Here is a 27,723-nt window from a genome sequence, read left to right as displayed (position 1 = left end):
TTTCAATTCAGTGTTCAGTTTTTTAACCCCCGTGTGTGTGTATGTGTGTGCATTCTCTGTAATTTTATTCTCAGTATAGATTTGTATAACCAGCACCAAAATGAAGATACAGACTGTTCTGTCCCCACAAAAGAAGTTCCTCATGCCCTTATGCTACAATCTCACCCTCCACAACCTCCCCCTGGCAAGCACTGATCTTTTCTCCATCTATAGTTTTGTTATTTCTAGAATGCTATGTAAATGTAACCTTTTGAGATAGATTTTTTTTCACTCATCATAATGCTCTTGAGATCCATTCAGGTTGTCGCATGTTTCAATAATTCATTCCTTTTTATTGTTTATTTTTGAAAGCACCCCATTTTGTAGCTATATCAGAGTTTATTCAACTGTTCACCCAATAAGAGGCATTTGGGTGCTTCCAGTTAGACGCTGTTGATGAATAAAGCTGCAGTGAACATTTATGGATAGTTTTTGTATGTAAAGTTTTCAAATCTCTGGGATAAATATCCAAGGGTATGATTGCTGGTTTTGTAAGAAACTGTCAAACTGTTTTCCAGAGGGGCTGTTTTCTTTTTTTCTTCTTCTAAAGTTCCTCAGTCTGACCTTCAGTTTATTAATTTGTTCTCAGCGATATCCATTCTACTATTTATCCCATTTGTGTTCTCTATTTCAGTATTCTCTTTTTACATTTTATATTTAATATTTCTATTTAATTTGTGTGTTTTTTTTCAATCCTCACTCAATTATATGCTTTTTAAAGAAAGAGGAAGGGGGAGAGAGAAACATAGATGTGAGAAAAAAACATCAATTGGCCCCCTTGCACCACTATGCGCCCCAGCCAGGGATCAAACCTGAAAATAGGATATGTGCCCTGACCAGGAATCAAACTCGCCACCTTTTGTTGTACAGGACAATGCTCCAACCAACAGAGCCACACCGGCCAGAGCCAGTGGCTCAAGTGTTTAATCTTTCTTCTTTCTGAGAGTTCTTACGGTCCTTTCCTGCCTGACAGTTTTTCATTGGCTTCCTTCTGACACTTAGGGTCACAGATCCGCACTCAGGACTTCCACTGGCAGCTTGGGGCTCCTTCCTTGTGCTCATATCAAAGATGTTCCCCATCTGGCTCTCAGAGCAGTGGTGCTGAGGATGAGTTGTTGGTGAAGTTCAGTGTGTGTGCTCTCACCTACCTGAGTAAATACTGTAAGAGGCTGTCTGTCCAGGCGGTGATTAACGCCTGGTTATTTCAGCTTCTTCATTGACTGGGAGATCCCAGTGCCCGGCATAATTTCCAGTAGTGAGCCCACACTCAGCACTCCTGTCTTACATGGACACTTTAAATCTGTACTTCTCCCCTCAGAGTGGAGCTCCTGTTTTCTCTGCCCTTTTCTGGATCCAAAGCCCTAAAGGTCCACAGCTTCCACCTCCTTACCATTTATGTGTTTCTGTGAAGCTCTCAGCCATGAAGATGTTCATTTTGTGTTTGACCATCACTGTGTCCTTAATTTTCACATTTGCATTTTCCCTCTCATCGCTGTGTGTTTGGGGGAGGAAGGTATCCCCAAAGCATGAGCCAAACGGATAGAACCATCTGGATTGGAAATCTGTTCCACTCAAGACTATATGAAATTATCTTATTCACTCACTCGTTTTTCTGTTTGGTATGTGTTTCTCCTACCAGAAGGAAAGCTTCTTGAGACTAAAGACCTTTTTAAGTTTTATTCATTACTGAATTGTTAGTTGCCACATTTTTTTAAATAAAATCAATGAATGGTAGACTTTCAGTGGTAACTTCCTTCTCTTCCTTTCCTGTGAAAGAGGCTTGTTTGGTCTCCTGCTCCGAGTGCTTTGTTTAGTATTCGCTGCCACAGCTCCTGCGAGGGAGATTGGAATTATTTCTTGACCTTCTGTTTCCAACTCCTTTCCCCAACCCAATTAGGCACTGAATTTATGGCAGCTCTGAGAAGTACATAACATTAAAATTTCACTATTCCTTAATTGCATAATAGCCCATAGATTGAAAATGTCTAGATTATCTTAAAAGATATGACATTAAATCAAAATGATTTTTAAATTCGAGATCAATTTATCTGTTGCTGCTGGCTTTTAAGGGAGAAAATTGACTGGAATAATCTTACATGCATCGGAGCCTAACAGAGATCTAAAGTGCTACTTAGCCTTTTTTTGTATCGGTCATTAACTTCTCATTATTATTTGTTTTTCTTACTTTAGAGGGAAGTACAGTAATTGATTTACATCATTCCACATCTTATATCAATGAGTAAAAATACGGTTTCTTTTCCTCAAAGGAAGTTTAAAGCTGGAGCTCCATTTCCCTTTTTCAAAACATTACTACTGACAAGCAACTCCTAATGTCTGTCAGGAACATTTGATGCCGCCCTATATTGCCCTCTTCGGAAACCTGCTCTTGAAGCAGAAGACAAGAGCTATCGTGCTAAACAGTAAACCCAATTGTTGTTGCCAAATGTACTGCGTCTACATTAAAACCCTCATGTTCTTAGTAGAGAACGAGGAAGAAATGATATTGTTGGTTGCTTAGGCACAATGAGGAGTGCTTAAAAATATCTTTTAAAAACCTTTAATAGAAACCTCTTTAACTATTTTCTTTCTATAAATGAAAGAATTATCTAACAACAATAATAGAACATGGCTTTCAAAGGCAGAGCAGTGCTTGCCTGTGTAAAGGAAAGCCTTTACGTGTGTGACAGTGAGACACAGTGTGCTTTCTCTTTGCATACTGTCCAGAATTTTTCTTATTAAGTCTGCTAATTAATAAGGCCATTTGTAGCTTTTCATCACCTCAAAAAACCTTCCCCTTTTCCTGTTGGAGAAGATTCAACAATGAGGCTATGACTTTTTCAGTCACAGTTGTTCCCATAGCAACAGATAGGGATGCTATGAATTGACTCACACAAAATTAAAGGTGACCAAAGCTTTCAGTCTCCTTGTGAGTTACTAAATTGCTAGTGATAGAAGATAAATATTTATTTCCTACTGCCTTCATTTATTATTTTGCTAAATTAAGAATAAACAGTTTTTATCTTTGGGTTTATTAGCATGTCACTTATTATATTTGTAAAAATTTGAACTCATCAAAGCTGTTAGAAAAATGGAAATTATGCTTATTTTAGTTATGTTAATTTATTATCCCTTTACTTACTGCATCATTGCTTTATGGTTGAATCCTGTTTTATTTTTATGTTTGTGCTTTTATTCTTTTTAAATTAGATAATACTTATTGAAAAATTAAACAATATTGAAGGGTAAAAAGTAAAAAACAGTTTCTTCTTATTTCTCTCTATTCCTTCTGTTCCTTTTCTAAGAGACAACTATACTAGCAGGGTTGTTTTTTTTATGAATTTTGGGAAGAAATTTTCTGAGTCCCTACATTTCTTTTACCTGAATGTATTTATTCACCGTATAGTGCTCTGTAACATGCTTTGAACTAAGCAATATATCTTGCACAACTTCCTATAGTAATAAATGCAATCGTTCAATGCATATTGTTTTAAAATATGCTTTTATCACTAACCTACATGTTGTGGACATATTTTTATATCAGTGCATATTAACTTTGCTGTATTCTTGATATATAAATTAATCTTAATTTATTTAACCAATCCCTGTTGGTAATCATATAGGGATTTTTTATGTTGGTGGAGGGCTAGACTCAAGTCAATGAAACATAGTAGAGAACTAAGAAATAGACCCACACAAATATGGCCAACTGATTTTTGACAAAAGAAATTTAAAGATAATATTTTCAATAAATTATATTCAAGCAGTTGGACATTTTTTGGGCAAAACTATGAATTTGAAATTAAACAAAAATTCACTCCAAATGGATCACAGACTTAAATGTAAAAGTATAATACTTAAAAAAATATATTGGAGAAAACCCTTTTGGATGTAGGGCTGGCCAAAAACATAATCCCTAAAAGAAAAAACATGATGTAAGACATCACAATTTAAAACTTTTGCTGTACAAATAAGATCATCAACATACTTAACAGCATAAACAGGGGTAATTTGTGACAATAAAAACATGAAAGGGGTGAGGGTAAAGTCTGAATTTGCAAAGGAGGTTAGATTAAAAAGAAAAAGGACTACTGTATATATGAAACTTTCTTTTTCATAAACCTAATGGTAACCACACACCCACACCCCACACACACACAAAATTGAGATACATAACTTTAAAAAAGAGGAAGCAGAGGAATAAGTTGTGGAATACACCAAATAAAAACAACAGACAGAAACACAAAATATTAGCAAATTGAATACAATAATACATTAAAAAATAATAAATCACGATTAAGGCGGGGTTCATTCCAGGAGCACAAGGATGGTTCAATATATGCAAATCATTAAATGTAATACACTACATTAACAAAACAAAGGATAAAAACCATATGGGCTTATCAATAGATGCAGAAAAAGCATTTGGTAAGTTACAACATCCATTTGTGATTCAAATATTCAATAAAATAGGTATAGAAGGAAAGTACCTCAACATAATATATTCAATGTTGAAAAATTGAAAGCTTTTCTTCTAAAATCAGGAACAAGCCAAGGATATCCACCCTTACTATTCTCAGTCAACATAGTACTGGATATCCTAGCCAGAGCAATTAGGTAAGAGAAAGAAACAAAAGCCATCCAAATTGGGAATGAAAAAGTAAAAGTGTTACTTTTTTGCAGATGACATGATTTTTTTTTCTATAGAAAATCCTAAAGACTCCCCCAAAAACTTTTAGGAATAATAAACAAATACAGTAAAGTTGCAGGATACAAAATCGGTGTTCATAAATCCACTGCATTTCTATATACTAACAATGAAATATTAGAAAAATAAATGAAAAAATTCCTTTTGCAATTGCAAACGGAATAAAATACATAGGTATCAACTTTTAACAAAGGATGTGAAGGACCTATGTACTGAAAACTACAAAAAAGAGATTGTAAAAGACACAGTGAAATTGGAAGATATTCCACGTTCATGGATTGGAAGAATCAACATAGTTAAAATGTCCATATTACCAAAGCAATATTCAGATTTAATGCAATCCCATCAAAATTTCAATGATATTTTTTAAAGAAATAAACCAAAAAAAAATCAGATGTGTATGAAACCACAAAAGACCTGGAATAGCCAAAGCAATTCTCAGGGAAAAGAATGAAGCCAAAGGTCTCACACTACCTGACTTTAAATTATGCTACAGAACAACAATAATCAAAGCAGCATGGTATTGACAGAAAAACAGACACACAGACCAATGGAATAGAACTGAGAACCCAGAAATAAAAACCACATGTATGTAGGCAAATAATTTTTGACAAAGGAACAGAAAACATATAATGGAGAAAAGAAAGCCTGTTCAATAAATGGGGCTAAGAAAATTGGAAAACCACATGCAAAAGAATGAAATTAGATTACAGTCTGTCCCCATGTATAAAAATTAATTCAAAAAGGATCAAAGACCTAAGTATAATACCTGAAACAATAAATCATATAGAAGAAAACATAGATACTAAACTTATGAATACAAATTGAATACAACAATACATTAAAATAACATATCACTATTATTATATTGTGTTGTGGCCATCGTATCGCTCTTAGAGACGCTTTTATGAATTTGATCCCAAATTCATAAGGCAAGGAAAGCAAAGGCAAAAATAAATGAATTGGACTGTGTCAAACTAAAAGGCTTCTGCACAGCAAAAGAAACTGCCAACAAACCAAAGGGCAACCAACCGAAGGGGAGAAGATATTTACAAACAACAGCTCTGACAAGGGGTTAATAGTCAAAGTAAATAAAGAACCAATACAACTCAACACCAACAAACAATCCAATTAAAAGTGGGCAGAGGACCTAAATAGACACTTCTCCCTAGAAGACATACAAATGGCCAACAGATAAAACTTCCCGCAAATGCTCTTTTTTTGGCACGAAATTCGACATTTTTAAGTGTAAAAATATCTATGATGTTAACACCTTCAGCAAATTTGACATATGAAGTTTTGAAGCTTGCTTTCAATACAACAAAACAGCATACATATCAAATCTCATATATATCAACTTATGTGTAACTCCATCTATTGAAAAAATTCGCATTATTAACTGGTACACCTAGTAATATCCAGGAGTAATGAGCTTTATTCTTAATAACTGAAATTTGGAAATAACTCAGATGTCCATATATAGGAGAATGGACTGAAAATTGTGAATATCCCAAGAAAACAGAAACACCATTCATAGCAGCACAATTTATAATAGCTAAGATTTGGAAACAGCCTAAATGCCCATCAACAGATGAGTGGATTAAAAACCTGTGGTACATGCTCTAATCGGTTTGGCTCAGTGGATAGAGCATTGGCTGTGGACTGAAAGGTCCCAAGTTCGACTCCGGTCTAGGGCATGTGCCTTGGTTGTGGGCATAACCCCAGTAGGAGGTGTGCAGGAGGCAGCTGATTGATGTTTCTCTCTCATTGATGTTTCTAACTCTCTATCCCTCTCCCTTCCTCTCTGTAAAAAAATCAATTATATATATATATATATATATATATATATATATATATATATATATATATATATTAAACACAAACGCATGTCTACACAATGGAATACTATGCTGCTGTAAAAAAGAAAACTTTTATGATTCGCAACAGGATCGATGGACATGGAGAGCATTATGCTAAGCAAAGTAAGCTAGTCAGAGAAAGATAAATATCACATGATCTCACTCATTTGTGGAATATAATGAATAACATAAACTAATGAACAAAAATAAATCCAGAGACAGAGAAGCATCGAGTGGACCATCAAACCTCAGTGGGAAGGTAGGGGAAGGTGGGGGAGGGGATAAGAGATCAACCAAAGGACTTATACGCATGCATATAAGCATAACCAGTGGACACAGAGACTAGGGGGGTGAGGGCATGAGCTGGGGGTGGGAGTGGCTGGGGAGAGGTCAATGGGGGAAAAAGGAGACATATATAATACTTTAAATAATAAAGAATTTTAAAAAATTGTGATATATTCATACAATGGAATATTTCTTTCAAAAAAGATACCGATGGAGTTGTTCCACCTTAACCCATGGGGGATATGCTCCAAGATCCAGTGGATGCCTGAAACTGAGGATAATATTGAACCCCATATGTACTGTTTTTTCTAATACCTGTGATAAAGTTTAATTTATAATTAGGCACAATAACAGATTAATAACAACATTATAAAGAGAACAATTATAACAATATACTGCACTAAAAATTATGTGAATGTGGTTTCTGTCTCTCCAAAATATCCTGTCTAATAAAAGAGTAATATGCAAATTGACCACCACTCCAACACACAGGATGACTGCCTTCATGTGGTCAAAGATGGCTGCTCCCATGTGGACACAAGATGGTCATCAGGGGAGAGCAGTTGGGAGGGTCCAGGCCTGCAAGGGAGGGCAGTAGGGGGCAATCAGGCCAGCAGGGGAGGGCAGTTAGGGGTGACCAGCAAGCAGAGGAGGGATGTTGGGAGCTACTGGGCCTGCAAGGAAGGTCAGTTGGGTGGGGACCAGGCCTGCAGGGGAGGGCAGTTAGGGGTGACCAGGCTGCCAGGAGAGCAGTTAAGCAGCAATCAGGCTGGCAGGGGAATGGTTGGGTGTGATCAGGCTGGCAGGCAGAAGTGGTTAGGGGCAATCAGGAAGGCAGGAAGGTGAGCAGTTGGGAGCCAGTAGTCCTGGATTGTGAGAGAGATGTCTGACTGCCCATTTAGGCCCAATCCAGGTAGGATCCCAGATTGGAGAAGGTGCAGGCTCGGCTGAGGGAGACACACCCCCATGCATGAATTTTATGCACTGGGCCTCTAGTCCTATATAGTAAAAGCCTAATATACTACTTGTCCCGTCCACCAGGAGTTCGGGAGTTCAACCAAGGGGCAGGGTGAGAGCAGGCATCCCAAGGTAGGGAGGTGCCCCAGCTGGCAGCTGACAGCTGGAAGCTGCTAGGGACCCTACCCATGCACAAATTTTGTGCACTGGGCTTCTGGTAGTACTATACTCACCCTTCTTCTTGTGATGATGTGAGGTGATACAGTGCCTCCATGGTGAGATGAAGTGACATAGCATTAGGCTACTATAAGAGTTACTGAACACAACCACTGTGATACCTTGACAGTATCTGATCACCATGACAGCTACTAAGTGACTAACAGGGGGCAGCATATACAGCATGGATATGCTGGACAGAGGGACTATTTGCATTCCGGGCAGGACAAGTGGGATAGCACAAGATTTCATTATGCTACTCAGAATGGTACACAATTTAAAACTTATGAATAGTTTATTTCAGGAATTTTTATTTAGTATTTTTGAAGAGTGTTTGACTATGGATAACTAAAACTACAGAAAGCAAAACCACAGATAAGGGGCGAACTACTTGCACACAAAATATGGATGCATCTCATGACCATTATGTTAAACAATGAGAATCAGATACACAAGAATATATAGTATAAGGTTATCCTTATATGAAGTTCAAGAACAGGCAAACTCATTGATGGTGATAGAATACTATTTACTAATGATGGAGGGATGGTATCAAGTATAAAGGAACTCCAAAGAACTTTCTGGAGTGAAAGAAATGTGGCTATATAGGTATACACCTAAACTTAAAAGTTACTTGAGCTCATACTTAAGGTTTATGCATTTACTATATGTTCATTATTCTATCTAATAAAGAGGAAATATGGTAATTGACTGTCACACCTTCATAAAAATGGCGATGCCCACAACCAATAAGGAGGGAATATGCTAATTGACTCCATGTCCTCAAAGATGGTGGCCCCCACAGTCACAAGATGGTGGTGCCTAGTCAGCTCAGCCCCACTGGCGCACTGTGCACCTGTCTCCAGAGTCCTCCAGTCTCCTCAGCCTCCCAAGCCGCCCAGGGCCAGCACAAGGCACAGGCAAGCCTCAGATGGTAGCTGCCCAGCCTCCCAGGGCCATCTGAGGCTCAGGTAACCAGAGCTGGCCGAGGCTTGTGCTGCTGGCAGTGGCAGCAGCAGAGGTGTGATGGGGGCATTGCCTTCCCCTGATCACTGGGTCGCCTCCTGCCCCTGGGACTGTGAGAGGGGGCAGGCGGTACTGAGGGACCCCCCCCTCCAGTGCATGAATTTTCATGAACCGGGCCTCTTGTACTATAATAAAGTACTACCAAATATCCCCATTTATGGGAGAAGAAGATTTATTAACCAGTCCCACTGCATATACTTTATTTGGATCATCCGATACTCAGTGGACACCCAAGTGTATAGATAGCTCATGTGTGAATTCTTTCCATCAAAATGTGTTTATGCACATTTTGCACATAATGCATATAGGTTGTATCTCCACAAATTGCCCATCCATTGTAGCAAACTAAGACAATGGTATTTCCCCCCCAACTTTTATGTGCTCTCTTGTTTTCTGAAAGGACCTGATGTTATTTTATGAGGATGACCCAAAGCCAATTTTGCCGACAGTTCCTCCAACCATTACTAGTATCTCATCAACTACGTGGTTGTCAGAAGGGCAAGCGGAAGATTGTAACCTCTGGAATGCAGGTAAGTTGGTTGAAAAAATAGGAAGTTTACTCAGAAACGTGAATAAGAAATACTGGGCGGAATTTTTTTCATCAAATTTTATTTTGTGAAATATAGCAACAGTAGTTTTAATTTAACTTTGAACATGAGGGACAAGACTGGAATGGGCAAATTCAACCCACATGTGAGTCTGTAATCTTATTTTCCCATTTATTTCAATGCTTTTTCTCTATTTTTCATTGTTTAGTTTAATAAATTATCAACTACAAGCCTTACATCTTTTATGAATGGTTAAGAACAGAACAAATTAATTTCAGTTCCTTTTTTCATTTGTATTAACTTCTCTTTGATAAAGACTTTAAATTATGCCATTTTTCAGAAGCAAGCAGTAGATGAAAAGCAAGATGTATATAGCATCCCACAAATTGGTTAATCACCTCTTGAGTAATTAACACTAGAGAAAAAGGCACAGTATAAAATTATACAAAATCTGTCTCCAATAAATTACACCATTAAATTCCACTTGGGCTCTACTGCTCCTCAAGATCTGATTGGTTCATTGTTGAGCCACTTCATCCTTTTTGTTCTCTGTGAACACTCAATCTTCAGTCCATTCTTCCTCTTGATTTTCTCAAAAAATCGAATGAAAGATCTTCTGCCGATACGAGAATGAAACTTTTTCATTCGTGTTTTTCATCCCTTCAGATATCTTTGCTTTTATATCCACCTGGGCATGCTTTCCCTTTATCACAGAGGTGGCTCCTTCTGTTCTGAGTTTCATCCTCTCCCTCATCTTTGGACTGTGCACCACACTTTTCCCTTAACTAGATCCCCAGTATCCAAAAAATATAAAAACTGTAGCTTATGCCGAAACCGGTTTGGCTCAGTGGATAGAGCGTTGGCCTGTGGACTGAAAGGTCCCAGGTTTGATTCTGGTCAAGGGCATGTACGTTGGTTGAGGACATATCCCCAGTGGGGGGTGTGCAAGAGGCAGCTGAACAATGATTCTCTCTCATCTATGTTTCTAACTCTCTATCCCTCTCTCTTCCTCTCTCTGTAAAAAATCAATAAAATATATATTTTTAAAAACGGTAGCTTATTACTATAGATTTATGTTACAAGTTAATGTTTATAGTTTCCTTATAAAACCAGTCATGAGAATGGTGAGGATATTTTAACGGCAAAAACCAAGAAGTTGTGGGTCATATTTGCCACACAAGGATGGCATTATTCACATGGATAATTAGTTGTAAGTGGTTATAGTTTTGTAGACATCTTGCTTTGTATTCTTAGAATACACTTTATGTAAACTGGTCCAAACCCAGAAGCTTTAAGAAAGAGTAGTAAGGAAACATTTTGTATTTTTATTAGTAACCCCATACATTTCCCCCACATTTTTAATAGATTTTATTTTTAAGAGCAGTTTTAGGGTCACCACAAAATTAAGCAGAAGGTACAGAGATTTCCCATACACCCCTCCTTCCAGATGATAAGCACTGCTTCCCACAGTTAGCATCCCGCACCACAGTGCTGCATTCATAGCAGTCAGAGAACCTACATGAACACCTTATGGCTGGGGGAAGGGACCGAGGGACCACCTACAATATCATCCAAACCCCATGGTTTACATTAGGCTTCACTCTTGGTGTGATACATCATATGACAAATTTGTAACATGTCCACCATTTGAGTATGATATGGAGAAGTTTCACGGCCCTAAAAATCCTCTATGCTCCGCTGTTTATTTCTACATCCCCTTCTACCCACTGGTAACCACTGATGCTGGAACTGTCTCCATACTTTGGTCTTTTCCAAAAAGTCACATAGTTGGCATCATACGTTACGTATCCTTTTCAGACTGGCTTCTTTCACTTAGTGATATTTGTCTTCCATGGCTTAATAGGCTTTTCCTTTTAGTGCTGAGTAGGATATGCTAGGGTGCTTATCCATTCGCCTACTGGTTCTCCAAGTATTGGCAGTCCTCTTATATGATAAAAAGGTGATATGCAAATTGACCCTAATGACAGAATTACCAGAATGACTGCTCAACCAGTCACTATGAGTCGCACTGACCACCTCTTGGTCCCTTTCTCCGCCAGCAGGCTCCAATTGCCTGATGGCGAATGGGGAACCGGGGGTAGGTGGCAGGGGATGCGTGTTGTGCCAGGCTAAGGCTCCCGCCCTGCCAGTCACTCTACACACACAGGGCGACTCATGACAGGGACGGGCCGGTGAGCAAGCGGGAATAGCCAACCTCTCGGTCCCTTCCCCCAGCCATCAGGCTCCAATCACCCAGTGGCAAATGGGGAACGGAGGGTGAGTGGCAAGGGATGTGGGCAGTGCCCCGACCTTTCAGTTCTTCCCCACTGACCAGCAGGCTCCGATTGCCGATGGCAAATGGGAAACCAAGGGTGGGTGGCAGCGAGGGGGGGGGGAGGGGGGGCCGGCTGCGGGCAGCAGGGGAAGATGGCGCTGATCACAGGCCAGGCCTAAGGGACCATACCCGCGCACAAATTCTGTGCGCTGGGCCTCTAGTTATAATTAAAGGCGCTGTAAATTTCCATGCTCAGGCTTTGTGGACATGGTTCTCCTGCCAACATTTTAATACAAGTGAAATGGAGTATAAGTGAGCATCAGTGGCAACCGTTCAAAGGGAAAAAGTCAAAAATATGTCACACGAGGGACGATTCTACCATTTTACTAATCCTCTCTGTTATTTATGTTGCAAATATCATTTTACAGGCTATGAATTACCTCTAAACCTTTTTTTATAGAAGTTTTTTTGTTTAGTTGGTATTTTTATAGAGGCTTTCTGTTTCATAGTCATATTTATTCCTCTTTTCCTTCTGAGCATTTGTTTTTGTGTTTTTAAGAAGGCTTTTTCCACACAGGTTCAGAGTGCATGTTCACCCATATTTCATCTTAATTTTTTTGGTTCCTTAACCTATCTGGATTGAATATATTTGTGAATGTTTTGAGATACAGCAGAGGGGATCCAGTGTCTCAAAAACATTGACTAATTAATTTTTCTCTTCTGTTTTGAAATGACTCTAACCTCTGCTAAGTTAGAGTCATATAATAGCATCTATTTAACAGCTCTCTCCTGTTCCTTTGGTCCATTTCACTGTTCCTGATCTATTTAATTTTTTATAACTATTAAAACTGTGTGCCACAGTATGAATCTCTCCTATTTTACTTAACCAATATTATGTTAATGGTTATTTAAGTTATTTCCATGTTTGCCATTATAGATGATGATAAAATGACAGCTTTTTCTTCTCTCAACTAAAGTAGGCTTTTTATTTATATTTTTCCACAATTTGAGTCAGATTTAAAATACATTACTCAATTTCTTTTGGTAAATTCTGCCCAGCTCACTAACTTATACTGTCAACAGATGGTTCTCATTTCCATGTTATAATTTTGGCAACTTCAGCCCAAGGCAAAAATAAAGTAGGAAAGTGATTCTGGTGCAGCATCCTCAGTTCTCCTTTCTGCCTGCTGCTTCCCTCCTCAGGCGCGTGATCCGCTGTCCGCACTCTGCCTGTGTGTTGGGAGCACCGCCCTCACCTGCACTCGGTCGTTGCTTCACTGAGCCCATTCCTTTCTTCTGAGTGACTATTCTCTTGAATTTTGTGCTCACCATTCCTTGCTTTTCTTTATAGTTTTTCTACATATGTTTATACTCTGAAAAATACATTATTCATTTTACAGGCTTTAAAATTTTATCTAAATACTAGAGGTTTGATGCACAAAAAATTCATGCAGGAATAGACCTTCCTTTCCCTGGCTGCCAGCACCAGCACTGGCTTCCCTCAGGCACCTGGGACCCAGGCGGCTTCCGTCCAGCTGCTGGCAGGCACCCAGGACCTGGCTTCAGTCCAGCCCAGCTTAGTCTGGAAGGACGTCCAGTCTAATTAGCATTTTACCTTTTTATTATTATAGATAGTCATTGAGTTTATTTTTCTGTGCCTCTATCACTCAGTAATATGTTTTTAAGGTTCATCTAGATGTGTACATGGTTGTCATGGCTGTATAGTATTTTATTGTGTACATGTATTAGAGTGTATTCATTTATTCCACTCTAGAACTGTGTTTTAGAGCTGTCATCAGTATGGTGCTCAGGTTTTTTGCATTGTAAAAAGTGCTGTTGTGAACATGCTTCTATGAGACTCCTGGTTCTCATGGACAAGAGTTTCTCTAGGGCACATATTTCAGAGTGAAATTGCTGATGGTTCAATATGAACATCTTTAAATGTACTAGATAGTGCCAAATTGTTTTCCAAAGTTCTCGTTGCTCCATATCCACACAAGCTCTTTACAGTATAGTGTAATTTGTGGGGAGGGGAGGGTAATCGCCAATCTGTTGGGTAATGGTTGGTATCATTTGTTTTTAAATGTATTGTTTAATAATTAAATTGAGCATATTTTCAAATGTGTATGGTTCATTCATATTTCCTCACCTGTGAATTGTCTGTTCTGATCTTTTGTCCATTTTTCTATTTGGTTGTTTGGCTTTTTCTTGATTTGTAGGAATTCTTCATCTATTCTGGAGGTTAACATTTCATTTTTAAAATACATTTGTCCAGGTCATGACTTATCTTTCCACTTTGTAAAGAGTCTTTTGAATAGCGAAAGTTTTAACGAGGTAGAATTTTATTCCTATGATTTGTACTTTCTGTATCTTGTTATTTAAAAAAAAAAATGTTTTTCTTGTCTCAAGACCATAAAGATACTTCTATGTAGGTTAAACATTTTCAAGTTTTGCTTTCCACAATTACAATTTTAATGCAGCTGGTATTGGTTTTGTGTATGGTGGAAGCAGGAGTCTAATTTTATTTCTAAATGGATATCCAGCTGGTCCAGCATCATTTTATTGAAAAGTGTGTTCTTTCCTAGCTGAACTGTAATGCCATCTGTATCCTAAAGCAAGTTTACACATGTGCATGGGTTTGTTTCTGAGCTCTTTATTCTGTTCTGTAAATTATTCTATTATCCCTGCGCCAACAAATAGTTTTAATTACTCTACCTTTGCAATAATTCTTGATGACTTCCTTCATTAGGAGTGTTTTGTCTATTTTTTACTTTTTGCTTTTCTACAAAAAAGTTTTGTCACATTCCTTGAAAAAAAACAAAACACCCCACTCCATTAGTTTTCATTGGCACTGTCAATTTTTAAATCAATTTGGAGAAGTGATATTTTTATAATATCAAATTACTCTGTTCATTTAAATCTTTGAGAGATCAGCTTTGTGATTTCCTACCAGGGCTCATTGAGCATCTGTCTCTGCCTAAGGCACTTGCGCTGGTTCTAGGTTGTACTGTCCAGGCAGCCTGTGCAGTGGGCCGGGCTGCTGCAGAACCTTTTCTTGCTTTGATGAGCACTGAAAACGGGGTACATGATCAGAGCAGACGCCCAAATGTCATATACATTGCCTCCAAAATTCAAAGAGGTCATGATTACTGTGATTTTGTTGGGTGTGTGGGGGTGGGGGGGGCGCATTTTGAGGTGCAACAACTTGCCTCTCATGTTAGAGAAGATATCCTGACCCTCCCCTCACCGCTGTATGAACGCTGCACAGGTGTGGCAGCCCTTGGACTTCCCAGGACTTATCACCCACCTTCCGCCAGCAGGTAGCACCAAGAGTGCTTGCTGCTCCGTGCTTAATAAGTCCAATCAGCATTGTACCATCATTACTGGATCCATGTGATGTTCTGTGGGATATTAAGAAAATCCAGCTGTGAGGCAAGACAATCAAGGTATACTGTGTCCCAGTCACATGCAGGCTAACTGATCCTAATTATTAATAGATTTTGTAAAACATTTCTAGGCTGAGAGTAAGGATACCACAGCTGGAGCTACAGCTATGATTGGCATCACCATCTGATTATATTTGCAATAATATGTATCATTCTCCACAATCCATCTGGCTTTTCAGAAAAGCAGGCAGGTGATATTGGAATGTGATAAGAATCAAGACTTTGATGGATTTTTTTTTTTTTGGGGGGGGGGAGTGTAATTCTGAGGGCTTCTACCCTGTCCTTCTAACCATAATAGCCTCGATTCCATGGGTCATGGAACCGATGTGGGGATTCTGCCAGTCACTGAGTGTTCTGTTCCCATTATACGTTCTGAGACCATGGAAACAGCTAGAGGTAGGTCTGTGGTTTTACTGGGCCCATTGTGGGGTGGAGCCTAGGCCAAGACTTCAGGTGCCATCTGATTTCCATAAATTTCTACTCACTGGACTATAGTGGAGTTGTTGGATCTCCAGAGATTAATGTCAGTTAAGAGCCAGCATCTAACAAGACCTGGAAATCCTGTGTATTTTCCTTTCCTGGTACAGTAGTTGTTGTAAATGGCTTCAGGTACCTGTAGGGAAGGCTTAGAGCAAAATTTACTATGTATGCCCGTGGTGGAATTTCAGGATTCTCCCTCAGAGGGATCTGACCTTCCCCTCAATCAAGAGGCTCTGGCTCTGTGAACTGGCTCAGGTTTAGGAATTGGATAAGAGACCACGAACCCCACCGTGATGACAATAGTTAAGTCTTCCATCTATTTATGTCTAGCAGCACGTAGTAGGCTGCTTATCTATTTCCTATAGGTCTTGTGATTCATTAACCATTATGATACATCACTGAAAGTAAAAAAACAACAAAAAGCTGTTATCATTATATCCCCGTGGCTAACCACGGTTACTGTGCCACGTTGTCTCCAAGAGTTAGGCACAAGCATCTGGCTTCACCACTCCAGGCTGCCATCATTCCCAGAGGTCAGGGGGCCTGGCTCCACTGCATCACCCAGCGGTCATCTTCAGCCTACAGATGACAAGCACCACAAAGCTGTCACAATCAGAAAACAAATACTGCCCGTCACTGAACATTTTTAATGCCCTGGTGAAAGGAGTGTCCTCCAGGACAATTGGAAGATAGCTGAGTACATAACAGACTCATTCCCACTCCCACTTTATGGAGCCTTTAGCCTTCTTTCCAGTGTGCCGGAGGAAGGCCTTCTGTTCTGAAGTCACTCCTGCATCCTGTACCCATGGTGCTCCCTCAGTCTCTCACTCTTTGTCTCTGTCTCTCCCCTCTTTTCATATTCTGCTGAAATGTCACCTTCTAGGGAGGTCTTCCTGAACATTTTATTAAAAACTGACACCCCCCACCACCATTGGCACTCCCTATCCCTCTTCTCTGCTTTGTTTTCTTTGTAACCCTCATCATCATTTGACTTGTGTCCATGTGACTTAGTAAGAGAGTTAGTTGTACAGGAGTCCCCAGACCATCCGCAGGGGTCTGGGTGACTCTGCCGTTAGCGCAGCACTCTTCTGGGCTCTGCTCTCTGTCACCCCTAGCAATGCAATACTCTTCTGGCCATCGCATATCCTTTTTAGATGTACTCATAAACTGGGCGCTGATTGATGTCTTCCATTTTGAGGGCAGTTGCTGGAGGCTTTCACATTTCCCTGAAATAGTCACATTTCCCCAAAATAGTCTATGTCAGTCACCAGAGCATTGCAAAGCATTCTTCAAATTAAAGAACCGATGAGAGAACTTTGAGAGGTTATCAACATAGTAATTATGTATTACATAGTTGGTATTAATAAAGCCAATTAAAATGCTTTTTAACTTAATTGTTCCTTTTTACTTCAAAAATATGGGAAACATGATTCAGACATGAAAAAGACATAGATAAAATTATTTCAAGACTTACATTGAAATGAATGAATAGAGCAAAACCACAGTTATTTGCAGAGCTCAGTAAAATAAAAGACTAGAAAGATGGATGGTAAGTACATTTAAATATGCCACATTTTGAAGAATGGAGCAGAGCTGGTTAAGCCTTTAAATTCTAAACTGTGTGGCTGTGGGGTCAGGGTGTATTGATTGAATTCCGCTGGCTTAGGAGCCTCTGCAGAGAGCACAGGAGATGGACCTGGACAATGGGTTCACTGAGAGCTGCGGAGAACGTCCTCTGATATGAAAGAGCTTGTCCCGGACAGCTGTCGGTCTAATGAAGGCAAAACCGAAGGCCTCGCAGATGCATTTGAAGAACTGGAGTTCTTAAGTACAATCAACATGGCCTTCACCTCAGTCACAAACTTAGCAAAGTTAAACTTAAGAAGCTTGAACTAAGCGGTAACAATCTCAGGGGCTTGGAAGTATTGTCACAATAGTGTCAACAAAATTAGAGACCTCAGCACAATAGAGCCACTGAAAAAGTTAGAAAAGCTCAGGACAGAACCTTTTCAATTGTGAGGTAACCAGCCTGAATGACTGTAGATAAAGTGTGTTCAAGCTCCTCCATCACTTACATATCCGGAAGGATGACAACGAGGCCCCTGACTCAGGCGCCCAGGGCTATGTAGAGGGCCTGGACCAAGAGGAAGAGGAGGGGGAGGGGGAGGGGGAGGAAGACGAAGAGGAGGAGGAGAGAATGGGGAGGAGGAGGAGGCAGCTCAGGCAGTGGATGAAGAGGAGGAGGGTGTGATGGGGAGAATGAAGAGGATGAAGAGGCTATAATGACTGGGAAGTAAACAACTAGGAAGATGAAGATCTTGAAGAAAGGGCTCAGAAGCAAAAATGAGAACCTGAAGATGAGGGAGAAGATGATGACTTAAGTGGATAACCTATTTGGAAAAATTCCAACTGTAATTTGACTGTTTTTACCCATATTCCTCCCCAAATCCCGTGCCCCCCCAAAAAACAAAACAAAACAAAACAAAAACAAAAACACCCACACATTTGTTTTCTGATTGTAACATTGCTGTGGGAACGAGAAGGAAAAAGTGTACTGGGGGGTGTAGGGAGATGGTGAGTGGGAGGGGGTGGAATAAAATACTATTTTTACTGCCCCCCAAAAATAAATAAATTAAGGTGCCACCTTCTATTTGTCATGCAGTACCCAACTTTTCCCATCGTAATGATTAAAAGAAAAATTAATAGATGCTGATTTTAAAATTATTTATGAATTTTAGATCAAGAAGCCATCCAACATAAATCTTTTACTACCTTGCTAACGAGTGTATATTATAAAAAGTTATATAACCCTCTGACATTTCAAATTAAGAGAATCAGGCTTAATCTAAACTAAGGTGACAGGTTCTTCATCAAAATGACTGTGACTTCTCAGGTGTGTAAGTCTCACGATGACTTTATTTGCATAAAACAAATGGCTGTATATCTATTTCCAAGAGTGATTAAATGATTAATTCTGCAAAAATGTACTGATACCTTATTATGTGCCAGGTACTGTGCTAATTGCTAGATACCAAATGATGAACAAGATACCCGCCTTTCTGTAGCTCCCAGTGGTCCAATCAGATCTGGCCACGTCTCCTCAGACAAGTGGGATAAGGGGTAAGAAGGGAGGACACAGGAGGGCACGAACCCTGACTTTGGGTGTTAGGGGAGGCTTTCTGGAGAAAGTGATGCTCCAACTAGAACCTGAAGGATAGGTAATGATAAATAGTCAACGCGTGTTGTGTGTGCTGGGTGCAGTTTTAACCATTTTGATTCATTTAATTTTGTAACAATCTCATAAGACAAACGAGGAAAATCCTCACAGTTTAAATAACTTGTCCAAGGTCACAAAGCTAGGAAGTGGCAAAGTCAGGATTTAGATCAAATAGTCTGATCCCGCCGAGACCTGTTTGGCTCAGTGGATAGAGCGTCGGCTTAGGGACTGAAAGGTCCCAGGTTCGATTCCGGTCAAGGGCATGTACCTTGGTTGTGGGCACCTCCCCAGTAGGGGGTGTGCAAGAGGCAGCTGATCGATGATTCTCTCTCATTGATGTTTCTAACTCTCTATCTCTCTCTCTTCCTCTCTGTATAAAAAATCAATAAAATATATTTAAAAAAAAAAAAAAATAGTCTGATCCCGCAGCCTATGCCGATGTGACTCTGATCCAGTCAGAGGTGCCTTTCAGGTCATGACTCCAGTCCACACACAATCACTCCGCACCCCGAAACAGCAGTTTCACAAACTAGTTATTAGCGATGCCTTCTGATGGATTCTCTTTTATTCTAGACAGTTTTACTTTTTTAAAAATACTGAATGTGACCCACAAAATTGATTTTAAAACCTACTAATGAACGGGTCACAACCCACAGTTGGAAAAACAGTTTACTACGCTATTTTCCTTACAACACCGAATGAACAGACCAAGTGAGAAGTGAAGAAGAGAGGACCTTAGGCAAAGTGAACAGTGTGTGAGACCAGGAGGAAGGTTAACTGACAGAAATGAGCAGGGGTTTAGGATTAAGTGATGTCAGGAAAGGTACCAGATGAAGCCAGAAAAGTAAACAGTCATATCAGGAAAGGTGACCATGTAACTTATTGTCCAACCCATGACATTTTTGAAGTAAAAGGAGGCATAATTAATATGATGCCAGAGTAACAGAGTGAACCTGGAGCTTCCTCCAAAGGGGCATTGCTCTGGTCTGAATGTCTGTGTTCCCCTCAAATATGTTGACAACCTAATGCCCAAGGGATGGTACTGGGAGGTGGGGCCCTTGGGAAGTGATTAGGTCACCCGGGTGGAACCCTCATGAATGGAATTAGTGACATAAAAAGACCCATAGAGCTTCCATGTGGGAGCACTTAGGAAGGAGTCAGCAGTCTGCTGCCGGGAAGAAGGCCTTCCCCGGAACCTGACTATTGCCGTCACCCTGATCTTGGACTTCAGCCTCCAGAACTGTGAGAAATCACTTTCTGTTGTTTATAAGCTACCCAGTCTGATATTTTGTTACAGAGCCCTTACATACTAAGACAGGCCTGAATGCCCATTCTCTCTAACACTTATTTCTTATCTCTTTGATCGTAGCCATGCTAAGAGGGATGAGGTGGTATCTCATTATGGTTTGACTTGCATTCCCTTCATTAGTGATGTTGAACACTTTTGCATGGACCTATCAGCCATCTGGCAGGCAGAAGCGGTTAGGGGCAATCAGGAAGGCAGGCAGGCAAGAAGTTGGGAGCCAGAAGTCCTGGATTGTGAGAGGGATGTCCAACTGCCCAATTAGGATCGGACATCCCTCTCTACTATTAGGATCGGGTCTAAATGGACAGTCAGACATTTTTCAAGGGGTCCCAGATTGGAGAGAGTGCAGGCTGGGCTGAGGGACACACCCCCTGGCATGAATTTTGTGCACGGGGCCTCTAATCTATATATATAAAAGCCTACCTGACCTGTCGACCTGATGACTGGAAGACTGGCTGGTAGCTATGGTGCCCACTGATCACCAGGGGGCAGATGCTCAATGCAGGAGCTGCCCCCTGGTGGTCAGTGCGCTCCCACAGCTGGAGCGCTGCTCAGCTGACAGACAGGCACCAGACGCTGGGCTCATGGCTGGCAAGTACAGTTGCGGCAGCGTAAGCCTCGCCCACCTCTGTGCAGTGCTACCAAGCGGCAGTGGCAGGTGCAGCAGGGCCAGAATGAGCGGTAGCAGCACCCTGGCCTCCTGCTACTTCACTCACTACTACATCCCCCGAGGTGTGCCGGATTGCGAGAGGGCAGAGGCCAGGCTGTGGGACCTCACTGGTGCACGAATCCGTGCACTGTGCCTTTAGTTTGAAATAATGTTCAAGGATATAGAGAGGGAATGCACATGGGCATTGGTGTTGGCCCAGATATTATTTATTTAGCTTTTCCTTTCATATCACTTCAAATCTGGTCTAAAACCAGGATCTGTCTCTTGGTTTCTGTGTGGCAGAAACCCAGAGACATGGTATGGGTGTTCTCACCCCAGTTCCAGCTGTTGTTACTCAAGTTCGTTTTAGAGGCAGGAAGATCCGGAGAGCAGAGAGAGCGCTAAGGAGCTGTCTTACTTAGAAGCGGTGGGTGAAGAAAGACAAAGGGCTGTCGGGGGGTGGAAGAGTCTTTCCCACTTACTTACGTTTGAGTCGTGGGTGTGATGTTTTCAAGCCGTGACCTCAACTCTGCCAAAAGTCCCTATATTTTTCTATAATTCAACATAACCTTAAATTTCTTGGTGGCAGAAAATATAAACTTGGCTGTTCTGTTTTCTCAGTCATCCTCCAGTTTAAATTGGTCAGTTCAGGCTTTCCCTTTCTCCCTTTTCCTCTGAGGCTGGCCGCAGAGTTTCAGGGACTGCTTGGCCTTATGGCTTTGGGGATGGGGGAAATTTGCTCCCTGGTCCCCGCCATCTCTTCACCCTGCCTTCTGCTGAGAGGAAACTTACCCATTGCTCCCAGGTTGTCCACCTCTCTTTGCCTGTGTCCACTGATATCTAACAGCACCGCCTTGCTGTTACCTTGTTAGGCCATGCTCTCTGCATTCTCTCCCCAATGTCTTCCCTTGAAACACATAATTTTTAAAAATTTGAACTGTGCTATCTAGCTGGTGCTTGTATGTTTGTTGTGCATTTGAGAGATACGAGCATTTCATTACCATGAAAAATAAATAAAAAGCACAGCACATCTTGAAAGTAGGTCATCAGCAAACATGCCCAATCGTGTAGTAAATTCTGAGAAATCTAGCAAGTAGCTAATCCTTTTGCCCTTGTTGTTGATGATAATCCAACAGGTCCAACGTGTACAAACTACAGCTTCATTTTCCCTGAAGTTAGCAGTTTTAATGAAATGGAAATAGTGGTACTTAATTTGTTCCAATCCGTATTGCTATCTTCCACACAACAATGTGTGGATGTTTCAGAGGACTGGGCAGAGTAGACAAGGAGTGACCTAGTTTCTGAGAGGTGGATTAGCCTCCTACAAATGTTCTCTTTTCCTTTCTCAAGATTTTGTAGTGTGTGTGTGTGTGTGTGTGTGTGTGTGTGTGTGTGTTTCAGATGGCTGCACTTTGCACTACAGAAGAGCCCTGGAGGCGCCTTAGACTTTTGCAGCAGGTGTTTCTTTTGGACCATCATGCCTTGTGGCCTGGAGACAAGATAAGCAAAGGGCTATAGCAGTTACAGATCCTGATAGCTCAGTCGTGGCTCATGCCAAGGTCAAATGTTTTTAGTAAATATAAATGAAAAAGGTGTTTTAATCAGTGGTGTTGGAGATGGGACACTTTCCTCTTTCCCACATAGTTCTTCTTTCTGGCTGGTCAAATAATCCAAACGACATACAAGAGATTAACAGGAGAAATTAAGTATTAATATGTGCACATGGGAAATTCACATATGTGTGAAAATTCCAAAGACATGAAACATGAGGCATATATGTCATTCCATGGTAAGAGGAGGAAGGTGGGGCCCAGAACTTCAAACAGGAAGTAAGGCAGTTCACAAGGAGATGAATATGTTAATGTTTAGTAAATAAATATTTGCTGGGCCATCTTGAACAATGGGTCACAGGATGGATTTTGATCTAACAGGCCTTGCTAGCTTCCTCCTTACTTTAGATTAAACTAGTTATCTAGGAAGGTAGCTCCTTCCTGGAGTAGGTCCTCCATGTCACCAGTCCTTGCTACCTATAAACTTGGAGAAAGCCTAATTATTTAGAAATATTCAATCACTAAGTTGTGACAATTCTTTGATGATCATATTTTAAATGTCATCTCTATGCCTACTTCGCGGGCCTTTGTCATGTGTTACTTGCTCTGTTAAAATACCTTGGTCAGCGATCTTGCCTGAGTCTCCCTCCTGTCTGACTGCCAGCGCTCTCCCCAGGAATCTGGATAACACACAAAACTTCAAAGCAGCTTTAATGGCTCTTCATTATCTGCAGGATAAAAACTGTACTCCGGACTTCTTTCATTTTCTGCAATGTGGAGGTCCTCCTGCTGTTAAAAAAAGAACCACAAAACTAGATTCTGGATAAAAGATACCGTTTAGTGCATTGTTAGATGCATGGAGGTTAAAGGAAATCTCCACGAGCAAAACGGCACAAAAGCGGACTAACGGCAGTAGGCCTGAGGACTGAAACCTGATTGGAGCAGGGGGCTGAGTGTGAAGGAATCAGGCAGGTTCCCTGAGGCCAATGCTGATAACAGCATCACAATCAGAACACTAGGCTGGAGCCAGCCCAGCAGGAAGTGGAGCCTCAACTTCTGCATTAAGTGAAGTGTTCCAGGAGGTACACAGCTCTATGGCTCTAGGCCTGTGGTCCTGCTCCTGACAAACAGGTTCTTCCTGGAGGAAGGCAGCCTGACAAAGACCCTGTCGTGAGCATGGAAGCATCACACACCTTCTTTCTTTCCACACGGCCAGGTTCATTAGGGGAGACCTCCCCGACAAGCCAGTAGAGTCACACACAGGTTACACACAGAGTCAGGGAGCTTCCAGGAACGAGCGAGTGCTGGACACAGAGTCCCAGCCACTGGGTCACTGGCGTGTCCACAGGTGGAGAGGTTGGCATGGTTCTCAAGCCAGGTGGCTGCAGTGGAAGGCCAGCGGGGCTCCCAATATGACCTTGGTACAGTTGGTGTGGCTTAGTGGTTGGAGCTCTGAGTTCTTATAGCCCTCCCAGTGGTGGAAGTCCCACCGAGTGCCCAGACTTGTGGTTTTGGATGCTTCCAAAGAGTGTTCTCATTACCTCAGTCTTAACATAGCACTTGACAAAACTGTCATGGCTACCGTGACTCCATGCTGGATTGTCAAAAGTGTCTGCTCTGCTGTTGCTCCATACTGATTCCCCTCCCCCCAGAATCAAACAGGTTAACCCCAGCCAAGCACAATGTCAGGGGACGCAGACTCAGGTCCCCCAGCCCCGACACTGGGTCTGGTTGGGCATGGCCTCAGGTCCTCCGGCCCCAGCACGAGGGCACAAGGGTGTGAGGGCGTGATTACCATTTGCATATTAGCTCTTTATTATATAGGACTAGAGGCCTGGTGCACAAAATTTGTGCACAGGGGGTGGGGGAGGAGTGTCCCTCAGCCCAGCCTGCACCCTCTCCAATCTGGGATCCCTCGAGGGATGTCTGACAATACAGGACTGCTGGTTCCCAACTGCTCGCAAGCCTGCCTTCCTAATTGCCCCTAACCACTTCTGCCTGCCAGCCTTATTGATGCCTAACTGCTCCCCTGCCAGCTTATTTGCCCCTAACTGCCCTCCCCTGCAGGCCTGGTCACCCCTAACTTCCCTCCTCTGCAGGCCTGGTCACCCCTAACTGCCCTCCCCTGCAGGCTTGATCGCCCCCAACTGCCCTCCCTTGCAGGCCTGGTCCTTCCCAACTGCTCTCCTCTGCTAGCCATCTTGTAGTGGCCATCTTGTGTCCACATGGGGAGAGCCATCTTTGACCACATGGGGGCAGCCATCTTGTGTGTTGGAGTGACAGTCAATTTGCATATTGCTCTTTTATTAGATAGGATATTACTTTTTAATACGTGGGATTTGGAGAGGTTGTTTGGGATTTTGTTGTCGTTTGTTGGTGGTGTGTGGATTTTGGGGGTTCTTTTTTTGCTTATTTTGAGTAATAGCTCATGCTTCGTGAGAAATAGCACCTCCTCTGAGTGCACAATTTAAATGATATTTAAAGGTTTGTTGCAGTGTTGCAGATTTAGGCGTGATTCCTACTCAGTATTGAAGTAAGAAATTTTCTGTTGGTCTGCACATCTAATGAGGGAAATATTTAAGAATTATAGTTCTTCTCATCGTCATCTTTCCACAGCATGCCAGTCCTCCTGGCCTTAAATGCAAGAAGCGGTGGCACAGAGGGCATGCGTCATGCTGTGGTCTATAAGTGCAGGGGCTGCTGAGGGGCAGGGAGAGCGCCTGGCGTGTTCAGGTTCCCATTGCTAATGGTCGGCCCACGGCAGGATAAGATACCAAGAATAACCAAACCAGCTTTGGTGTGACCAAAATTTCAAGGTCCCATTTTGAATCCCTTGTGATTCCACTTCTCCGACTGTTCCATAACCAACAAAACCCAGTAACTACATAGTGTTCACCAGGTGCCAGGTACCATTTCAAGCATGTCATATATTTAATTCATGTCAGAATTAAACCCTGACCCAATCTAGCTTAACTTCGGACTCTCCTAAAGTCACCCATAGGGTGTCACTGTCAATATGAGACTTGGTCTGTCTGTCACAAGCATTTGACCTTCAGACCTTGCTCATCTGTTTGGCCTGGAGTGTGCTCTGTAAAGCATGGGGCCTTAGCATGCTGGAGACCCGATTCCACTCCAGCCTGAAAGGCTGAAAGCATCGAGGTGCTAATGATCGCCAGCTTCTCAAAGCCATTTTCAGCCTCAGTTTTATAATGATAATCTACTGAAGGAAATGACAATGTTTATTATTGATGGAACTGTAATTGTGTGAAATTTAATGAGGATCCTGAACCTGTTTTATATGATCCATATTCATGGCCTGGGAGTCTTCAGCTATCTACTTGAAATTTTAAAAGAAAAGCACCTTTGCCCTAGCCCCATGGTTGGCAAACTGCGGCTCGCGAGCCACATGTGGCTCTTTGGCCCCTTAAGAGTGGCTCTTCCACAAAATACCACAGCATGGGCATGTCTATTTTGAAGAAGTGGTGTTAGAAGAAGTTTAAGTTTAAAAAATTTGGCTCTCCAAAGAAATTTCATTTGTTGTACTGTTGATATTTGGCTCTGTTGACTAATGAGTTTGCCGACCGCTGCCCTAACCAGTATGGATAGAATGTCAGTCTGTTGACAGAAGGATTCCGTGTTTGACTCCGGTTAAGGGCATATTACCTCAGTTGCAGGCTCCTCCCTAGTCTGGGCTCTGGTTGGGCACTGCAGGAGGCAACCCAATCAATGTGTTTCTCTCACATTAATATTTATCTCTGTCTTTCCCTCTCTCTTCCACTCTCTCTAAAAATCAATGGGAAAATATCCTCAGGTGAGAATTAAAAAAAAAAAATCACCTTTAAGTGTGTCTACAAATTTATTTTCCTATGAGAAGTTAAACCATTAACTCAAAAATATTGAAAGAAATAATATACTTGACATATTTCATAGCTACATTTTCCAAATGTTTTCTTATTTTAATATTTTGGTATAATATAATACAGCTAATGTGGTGGTAAACAATAAAAAGTTCTCAGAACCTACTATTGTGTGTTTACATACATACACATATATACACACACTTACACTTAACACAGACCATAGGGAAATTATAGCTATTCCACCTTATTACAATTATTTGGGGTTTCATATATACAGTAAGACAAATATATTACAATTCTCATGTCAAATATGTTAAGTTTCACATTGAGTATCCATTTTAAATTAGTGGCTTGTCTACTTTATACCAATATATCAATGAGCAATACAGAGCATCCTGCTATATTAATAATTTATAACTGTGGCTTAGAAAAAATGGCCTTATTATCTTCAGATCCTATTTCCTTTGATTAACATAATTACTAAAGTAGGAACTCCTTCAGTTACACATTGTTAAACCACCGAAAGACATATTTTGGGATCCATTTTCTGTCATGCTTGCCAGCTCTCTGCTTTGTAGCTGTAATTGGATACTATTTGTTAGACCAACAGGAGAATTGATCACAGCGATAGCTCCGCTGGAACATAAACCCATTCTTAGACTCACAGTATAATGGAATATAAAATAATATTCAGTAATTATAGTACCTGGAACAAGGCAGTGGAATTATTGAAAAATGAAAAGGCGTTACCAGATGGAATGTTCCTGTCTGTAGGCAAAGTCTCTTAACTCAGAATTAAATCTGAAGTTCTCTTTCGAAAATGATTTCAGCATTTTCTCCAAACTAGCAACAACATTTCAGTACCTTCAATAGCAGAGCTGTTCTCTTTTGTCCTTAGGCTCTAAGCATGGCGGTGTATTACTGTTGATTTGTTTTTTTTCCTTACTTCAGGCACGTTAGTGAAAGTCTGTATTTAAATTTGCAATCTGATGTCTTACGTAGAGAATAAGCTTCTTTGGATAAGATAAAATATCAAGAATAATCAAGCCAGCTTTGATTTGACCAAAATTTCAAGGTCCCATTTTGCATTAATCAAATATATTTGCAAGTGTAAAGCACTGTGCAATAGAGAAAGCTGATGTAGTCTCAGTTTCATACTGGGCTTCCCGTCCAGGAGGCTGCTGGGTAGATTACTTGAGAACAAAGCTCTTTGACATTGAGATTTGAATGGAAAGAAAATGAGAAAAGCGAGCCAACCAAATTAATTCACTCTCTACTCCCCTCTGCCTTTTTGGTGGAATTCAG

At 41.0% G+C, this 27,723-nt stretch overlaps 1 protein-coding gene across 1 annotated transcript in view; it reads left to right on the top strand.

Moving 5' to 3' along the window:
- Nucleotides 1–27,723, top strand: part of ENTHD1 (ENTH domain containing 1) — a gene marked incomplete at both ends in the record, with an annotated part of 70,998 nt that overhangs the window by 29,269 nt on the left and 14,006 nt on the right. The window contains one exon of the mRNA XM_084878302.1: nt 9,488–9,617. Within this exon, the coding sequence (XP_084734428.1) occupies nt 9,488–9,617 (130 nt within the window). The remainder of the gene's footprint in view (nt 1–9,487; nt 9,618–27,723) is intronic.

The sequence above is a fragment of the Pipistrellus hanaki genome (assembly GCF_964339955.1).
Source record: "Pipistrellus hanaki genome assembly, chromosome: 3".
NCBI classification, from domain to species: Eukaryota; Metazoa; Chordata; class Mammalia; order Chiroptera; family Vespertilionidae; genus Pipistrellus; species Pipistrellus hanaki.
Note: the sequence above shows the minus strand (reverse complement) of the source record. Positions and strands in the feature narration are given on the sequence as shown.